At 58.9% G+C, this 8103-nt stretch overlaps 1 protein-coding gene across 3 annotated transcripts in view; it reads right to left on the reverse strand.

Moving 5' to 3' along the window:
- Nucleotides 1-8059, reverse strand: part of LHX9 (LIM homeobox 9) — an 18126-nt gene extending 10067 nt beyond the window's left edge. The window contains exons 1-4 of one of the 3 annotated variants that reach the window (XM_024732232.1): nucleotides 7967-8059; nucleotides 7664-7726; nucleotides 2431-2549; nucleotides 312-514 (exon numbers count right to left, since the gene is read on the reverse strand). In XM_024732232.1, coding sequence (XP_024588000.1) covers nucleotides 312-514; nucleotides 2431-2549; nucleotides 7664-7691 — 350 coding nt within the window. In that variant the 5' untranslated portion in view covers nucleotides 7692-7726; nucleotides 7967-8059. Of the gene's footprint in view, nucleotides 1-311; nucleotides 515-2430; nucleotides 2650-3582; nucleotides 3643-7663; nucleotides 7727-7966 lie in introns of those variants that run through there. The other 2 variants (XM_024732233.1, XM_024732231.1) reach the window with 2 other exon arrangements.
- Between the last annotated feature and the right edge of the window lie 44 nt (nucleotides 8060-8103).

Consider the following 8103-nt stretch of genomic DNA (forward strand, 5'->3'; position numbering starts at 1 on the left):
CGAGAAACGTTCATTTACCCTTCCGAGATTTGCCCAATCCCCTCGGCCGAGCTGCCAAGCGCCCCCTGAGCGGGATAGTCGCTGATCAAGCTCTGGACCTTGGGTGCCCCGGTCCGCGCGCATCTTCCCCGCGCGTCCGGCGGGGATGGGGATGCTGCAGCTTGAAGGCGCACGCGGTGGGCTTCTCTGGTCTGGGGACTGGTAAGAGTACCCCCAAGGGACCAAAGGCTGGGGACAGGGAGGGGACTCCGGGGCTCGGGCAGGTGACCCCTCCAGGTGTGCCAGGGGGTAAGGGATAGGGGTGGGAATACCTGTAGTAGTCCTCTTTGCAGTAAATGCTACCGTCCTTGGCGAAGCAGGTGAGCTCGGACTCGAGGGCCAGCTTACATTCACAGCATTTCAGGCACCTCAGGTGCCACTGCTTGTCCACGGCCAGCAGGTAGTACCTGTCGGCTATCTTGCCCCCGCAGCCGGCGCACAGGGCGGGCTTCTCAGGGCTCAACGGAGGCATCCCCTGCAAGGAAGCGCGCGCGGCGTCAGGAGGGTGCGCGGGGCCGCCCCACGCGGGTACCCTTCGCGGCGCCAGCCCTCGGCCTCGGCGAGCGCCGCAAGGTCAGGGGCCCCTGCGCAAAGGCAAACGTCGGAGGAACATTTGCAGTTTTTCCCTCTGCGACTCGCACGCTTTCTACTGCGTCCGCCTGAACGCGGCGTCCGCGTCCTTCCCGGACTTAACCTAAAAACACGCGCCGGCCACCTACAGCCTGTTTCGAAAGGGCTAGGAGCGCACGGACTATAGTGTGGTGGATGTTTCCAAACTCGAATAATTAAAAGTTAAAAATTGTGGGTTCCGGTGCGCACGAAATAAAACAACGGAAATTGTTATTGGAGAATGGAAAGGCGATCTGAACAAGCACATACTGTTTTTTCAACAAATACTATTACATTGCTATTTCTCTAAGTCCTTATAAGCAACGTTGAAATTAAAAGGAAGGGAGAGGTTTTTATACTGGTGCTCATAATTTGGTCGACATTGTTTTGATCGGGATGTATTTGACAGATCTTGCTGTTCTCCAATCTTAAGGGTTATTAGTCCTTCCCCTAGTAAGGGTGTACCGTGCCTGTTCCCAGGGAGGGTCCGTTATCCCCTCTGCACGGGCCCTCTTTCCCTGGCATCAACATACCCGGGAGATCTTTGTCCTGAAAATCTTTTTAATGCCCAAATTAAGCTTCCCGCCTGCGTCCCCACGACACAGCAAGGATGGGGACACCTCGCCTTAACAAGCGCAGCCCCGCTGTGAAATTCGGGTTTGGATTACTGCTTTTTGCTTTTAAACAGGGTAGCCACAAAAGGGGGAAAAATAGAAGTTAACCGCTGTACATTTCCCTCAGGACTAGCAGAAATGGGTTGGACTTCCCCCGCGAAACTCTGGCGGGCCTCGAAAAGTAAAGTTTCGCCCTTTATTCAGACAAGGGCCTGCACTGAATTCATTTTGCAAATGTAGAAACATCCACCAACGCGGCTACTTGGTGGACCCAAAATACCGCTGACCCACCCAGGGCAGTCTACCGACTTAGTTTGAGCCACAATTCCCGGTGTGATGCCTGAGGACCAGCTATGTTCGGCTGAAATCATTTCCGGAGACTTTCGTAGTTTCCCTCCTCCGGCTCGTAAGTGGGAAAGGCGAGCACATAGATTATTCATTGGTTTTCTTTATTGAGCTGGCATGACTTTTATCCTACGTATGTAATCGACAGAGGTGGTCTATCACAGCGTTTAAGGGTTGGAAAGTTCTCGCTCTTGGGCTAGGTGCCCCACTCCTCCGGATTTTCTATTAGAGTCCCCTGCACACCATACCCGCCCGGCCTGAGAGCTGAGCGCAGTCCTGTCTCACTCAAAGGGCCCAGATGAGCTGCTAGAGACCCCGAAACTCGCGGGGTTTGAAGGTTCCACGTTCCGAGCATCCGGAGAGCTGGAGGGAGCCCAGTCGCATTCTAGTCCGCGCCAAATGTCCGGTCACCAGACCCAGGGACTAGAGTCACCAGGCTTCAGCTCGGCCCGGACGATCGGCCGCGCGCCGGCAGCCCGTGGCCCGCACCAGCTCGCCCTCCAGCCGCCGATCCTCGCCGGGGAGGGGCCCGGGAATCTGAGGTCCGGAGGAGAGGAAGTCCCCATCCTCTCGCGCCCGGTTCTCCCTGCTTTCCCGGGACCAGCTGAGGCAGAGGGGAGCGAGCTCGGGGTGTCAGAAGCGTAGACAATTCAAATCGGAAAAGAGCCCTTTCTTACCCTGCAGCCAGGCGGACCAGAGATAAGCCACCCGCCAACCTGGAGCGGACGCCCCCACGAGCCGCCATCCTCGCCGGGGAGGCTCGGCTCGGCTGCCCCGCGCGCGCACGGGCGCCCGGCTCCCGCCGGCGCCGGCCCTTCCTTACCGCGTCGCGGCCGTTGAGCTGGGCGCCTTTGGCCAGGCGGGCCTCGGTCTTGGATCTGCGCTCCATCTCCTCCATGATGCCTTGGATGTGGCCTCCGGAGATCCCGTGGAAGAGCATGGCTGGGGGGCGGAAAGGACACGAGTTGTCTTCTGCTCGGCACCCCACTATTTCCATATACACACGCCCGTGGCTCTCAGCTCATCCGAGGGAAGGAGAAGCAGGGACCGCAGAGGCGGCGCGATGGGGGGCTGCGGAGACGCTCGGGGACAGAGGGCGAGGGGGCGAGAGGGAAGAAGAAAGAAAGAGGCAGACGGAGTGGAAATTGGTCTGCTCGGAAAGGAAAAAAGAAGAAGGGGGGAGAAAAAGCCCCAGCGGCTCCCTGAAGGAGATGTGCGGAAAACAAACAAACACGGGCGGAGGGGAAAGGAGGCGAAGGCTAGAGAATCCTACTGCTCTGAGAGATCGAGTTACTAATGGGAAACAACTGCAGCGGGGGGAGGAAAACAAAATCTGGTGAAGAAAGAAAATAGTTTTGAACACAAAGAAAGAAAAAGAAGTGCTATTTTCAGCGGTCCCTGGCTGCTTGCAAGTTCCCAGTGCCTGTAGGTTGGGTTGGGGACTGCTCCTGCCGCCGGAGCTGTGTCCAATTTGTTAAGAGACTAAAGCCAGCCCATTTTTGATAATTTAGTAGGAGGAGTTCTCTCCCCGGAGCTGCCACGGATTTTTATTCAGACAACAAAGACCTGTCATACTCCTCTCAACCCCCTGGTGATGGGCAAGTGGGGACAAACATGGGGGGGGGTAGGGGGGAGGCAGTAGGAGGGGGCATTTACTTCCCCCCAACACACACACACATACACACACACACACACACACACACACACACACACACACCCTTCCAAGAGTTCCCAGCAATCACGTTTTAAAGGGAAAAAGGAGCCCTTATTGTCCCCGCCCTGGCGCAGAAGGCAGAAAGCCGGCCTGTTTGGTCCAAGTTCAAGATCAGACCCCGGCTCAAGATATGCAGAATGTCAGCTCCCACCTTTAGGCTTCCTCCTTGTGGACTTTCTGGTCCCCAGCTTATGGGAACCCCAAATAAGTAAATATTGAACAGACATTCCTGTCCTCCCCATCCCCTCTTCCTCAATTCACTTTTTAAAAGTAAGTTGCTTCACCTGCCCAAGGGCTCCCGACCCCAGCAGGCACTGAAGCAACCCCCAAAGCGCAAAGGAGCTAGAAGAGCCTATGTATCTGGAGTTTACTTCTGGCAAAAAGATTCTTCTTTGACAAATCAGTGTAGGGGAAAGGCCGTGGGCTTGGAGACGTGATGTGCAACTGAACCGTGACCACAGGGGAATGTAGTCTCTCACCCAGTTCAGGTTTGGAGGGAAACCGATGGCGAGTCCCGTGTCCCGTATGAAACTTGTCAATGTGGGCAGCAACTCGGGGACTCGCGCGAACTTGGCGCCGCCCCCCGGGACCGGGCGCGCGTCCCACTGCCCCGGCTGGACTGGGGGCTTGTAAATCTGGACGCGCCACACATTCAGGAGGATGTGAAGGGGGCTTCTCGCCGTGGAGGAGGGGAAGGTGAGAGCCGACAAGCAGAATGGCAGCCCCGCGCCTCACAAGAGGCAGGATTGTTCTGTCTCCCTCTGTTCCCGTGAGCGGCGGCCCCTCCTCGGCCCTATTAAAAAGTGTCCACAATACTCTGATATTGTCGATTCATTCAAACCACCAGAAGCCCCCTAGGGGCCCGAAGCGGAGAGCGGGGGCGGCAGGAATCGACCCAGCTCCGAGCCGAGAGGAGGAAGCCCCGGCTGCGCTCTGCTCTGCGCCGTCCTCCCTCTGGCCGCCTGTTTCCCACCGCGTCCCGTCGGCTTTCCCGGGACCGCCCGTTTCTCCCCGGCACGTCCCGGACACCTGGAGGAGTCCCCTGGTGGCGCACTCGCTTCCCTCGGGAGGTGCCCGACTTGGAACGGTGGCCAAATCTAGAAAGATAGAGGGAGAGAGGGAAGAAGAGAGGGAGGGAGGGAGGGAGGAGGGAAGGAAAGAAGAAAGGGAGGGAGGGAAGGAGGGAGAAAGGAAGAGCATGGGGGAGGAAGGAAATGAGAGAGGGAGTAGAAAGGAAAGGAAGGAAGAGAAGAATGGTGCAGATCCTGACTTCCTGCCCCAAAGCATCACCTTCTGAAGCTGCTGGAGTCACCTGTACCACTAAACCCAAGGCTCCACTGCTTCCCCCTTACTCTTTTCTCTGGGTCAAAAATAATGTTATTTGCAGACTGGACGCTGTTACGGTCCTCCGGGTGCCAGAATACAGCTCATAAAACACAATTTCACACAGAAATGAAGCCAATCAAGTGAACTAAGCTGGAGACCTCCCCTCACTTTGGCAGCCCTACTGGACAGCAGGGCTGCTATTTACTGTAAGTAATGTAATTAGCCCCTTTGGATGGAAATCAATGAGCTTTTCAAACCCACGTGCACAAACGCTGAGGCTGGGGGCAGCAGCTCTTTCAGAGACAGCAGGTCCTCTCACAAAGGGGCAGACTGCCTTCCCACAAGGCGGTGACTGGGACTGGGGAGGGGGGGGTAGGAAGAGGAGGGGTCTTTGAGAAGAACATCAGTCAATTAACCCAAGGAGGCTCCAAGGAAAAAGTAAATATGGGACCTCAATCCAGGGACCCGCTTTGTCTAGTTTCTAGGCTAACTCCCCCTGCCGCCGCCCCCCCCCATGTGGATGTTCAGAAGTGGGTTTGGCTATTGTTGGATTTCGGTCCTGCTCAGCAAAAACAACAAAGAACCCAAGAACACCACTGCCTCCTTGCAAGGGCTGAAACTTCGGAGACTTCATTAAGTGAGAGCTTAACAAACAACTCCAAGAAAAAGCCAGAACTTTGTGAAGTCTCCAGGGAAGCCAGGCACAGAAGTCCTGTGAGCCCACCAATCCTTCGGTCCTTCCTTCAGCCGCTGCACACAGATTTGTTCATTGTGAATCGGGTACAGGCAGGGCAGAGGACCTCCTGCCATCAGCTTCCAGGTTGGAGCCCAGCTATCCCTGCTTTTTCTTATAAAACTCGGGTTGCAAGTTCCTGTGCTGGGTGGGATTTGCTACTTCCCATAAAGATGAGAACTGCTAGGATTCTTCCTTCTCAGCCAGTGCAGGAAGATTGCAGAGAGCTAGGGGTGGGGCAGGGGGGCTGCTGGAGTTCGGGAGGTCCTCCTTAGTTCTGGGGAGATCGGAAATCGCTCCCCGTCGTTCCAGCCCTGTCTCCTCTCACAGTTCCTGAAAAAGGAAGCCCATGGGAGCGGAGGATATTTTCTCCAAGAATTGGGCACGTGACCTGGGACGTCCTAACCTTTTTGTCTTGCAGCCTCAGGGAGATGGCCTAAGAGTGTCCCCCAGCCCACCACTCTCAAAGCACTTTAAGAAGAGCGTCTTGGTGGCTCTGCCTTCTTTCCTGTCTCCAGAAGAGCTGCTGGGGCCCGGGGCCCGCCGAATGACCCTCAAGTGCTCCGCACCCGCCAGTTCCTGGGGCTGAGTCCCCGCATCTCTCAAAGGGACAGGTGCAGGGACCCCTACCCCCGCGGTCCGGAGGGGCATCTCGAGTCTCCCCTCTAAACCCAAAGCTGTATTTGGAGCAGGGCAGCAGAACCTTGGCCAGGGACTGCCCTCCATCACGACGGAGCCCACTTCGTCCGCTCTTGCCTTTCTGCTCCACCAGCCACCCAGCCGCTTACAGCGGCCGCTTTGAGGAAAGCGGGCGGCTAGGATCGGGGGCAGAGGAGTCGGGATTGAGGGTCAGGGCCTCGGAATCTCCGCTAGGGCGGCAGCCTGGTCCCGGGTTCCCACTCCCTCCCCAGAGGGGTGGAGAGGGAAGCAAAGGGAACTCGCGGCTTGATCAAGCGGCAGCGGAGTCTTTAGGGTCCCAAGGGGAAACCCTGCCTCGACTGAGAGAATAAGCGACTCAACGTCTCTTCAGACCTGAATTTTGGAGGCCAAGATCCTGTGCCCCGAGTTTGCCCTTAAAAGGGCAGAGGTCGCCTTTCCGCCTGACCCAATTAAGCTAGTTGAGGGGCCTCCTTGGTCTGAAAGGTGCAGCTCTTTGGGCGCCGTCCTGAGCATCCCAGGGTCCGGGAGAGTCGGCGCCGTCCTGGGGCTTGGAGCCGCGCAACCAGCCCTGGATGCCTCGGGGTCTGCGCTGGGCGGGAGGCCAGAGCATAGCGCGGAGGCAAGCCGGCCCTTCTCCGTCCGTGGGCGCAGGGAAACTCTGTGTACACCGAGGGTGGCCGATCCAGACTGGCGCCGCCGCCAGGGCGCCCCTCGGATTCAGTCCTACTAGGAGGGCGGCCTCCCCCCAGCCGGGATGGGAACGGGCTGAGCGGCGCCGGGGTGCGCGAGCTCCAGCGCGAGGAGAGGGAGCCCCGCGGGCGGGCCGCTGCACACCTCGGCCGGGAGCCCGTTCCGCGCGGCCGGCGCGCCGGGCCCTGCCCTCGGGTGCGCCCTGTGTCCACGCATCCCCCTAGCCCCGCGAGGCCTCCGGCCCGCTGCGCGCTCCCTTCAAACCTCTGCCTCCAGCGCCCCTGGGTTCTTCTCCAAGGGACGGCCGGCCGGTGGCGGAGACCGCGCTTCTGAAATCTGAAGGTCTTTTACCTGGGGTTTGCCGCGCGGCGGGCCCGCAGCAGCCGCAGGAATAAAGGGAGCCTCCCCCCGCCCCTCGCCACCCCCGCGTCCGCGGAGATCGCCCGCAGAAACGGCTACGCGCGGGTCAAGTTGAGCCAACAGTGGGGGTGAAACCAGTTTCCAGTTAAGCCCTAATGGGTGAGAAGCGACGTCTTCCTGCCCGCGTCCCCGCCCCATCCCTTCCAGTGAGGAGACGCCCCCAGCAGCTCCGCGAAGGACCCGGAGCGCATCCCTCGCGCCCGGACACCTCGCGGCTTAGTGGCACCGTGACCTCCGCCCCCAGCGCCTCGCCCTGAGTAACTCAGACCTTCGAGAGAAAGGCAAGAGGAGGGGAACGCGGATTTCAGGAATGCTGTCAGGAGACTCGGAACGAGACCATGTATCTTAGAGCCCACGGTTCGCGGTTTAATTTCTAAGACAAACACAAACCCCTCTTCTTCCCACCCGGTGAAGGCGTGCACACGCGCGTGCACACACACATTCACACACCCGCACAATATATGCTCCGGCCTAAGAGAAAGGGCAAGAGAAAGAGCCTGGCGTGTAACTCACCTGCCTCTAGAGTGGTGCCGTTCAGCATTCTGAGAGCTGGCGTGGATCACTCAGCGATGGTGTCTGCACAGCGGAGAAACGAGCGCATCAGCTCCGAGGTGCGGCCCGGGGCCCCGAGCGCCTCCCACCCCCGGGGGGCGCGTCCCATCTGCTCCTCCCGCCGCGGCCTCGGGCACCGAGAGGCCTCGAGGGAAGCCGGGCAGCCTCCGGTAGGTGCCCGGGGCGCTCCCGGGAGCCGGGCGGTCGGGCTCACGCCGAGGGCGGAAAACTGCTCCGGACAGACAACCCCCATCGGGATCTTACCTTGAGGTCCAGACGTTCCCGCCCAAGAACCCGGTCCTCGGCGAGGGAGGGCGGGAGGCGGCGGCCAGAGGTGCGAGCCAGTCCCCAGATCTCGCCAAGGGGTCCTCTGTTAATCCAAATAAATAAGTCAACTGGTG

This window comes from Neophocaena asiaeorientalis, unplaced genomic scaffold (assembly GCF_003031525.2).
Source record: "Neophocaena asiaeorientalis asiaeorientalis breed wild unplaced genomic scaffold, Neophocaena_asiaeorientalis_V1.1 scaffold896, whole genome shotgun sequence".
Lineage (NCBI taxonomy): Eukaryota > Metazoa > Chordata > Mammalia > Artiodactyla > Phocoenidae > Neophocaena > Neophocaena asiaeorientalis.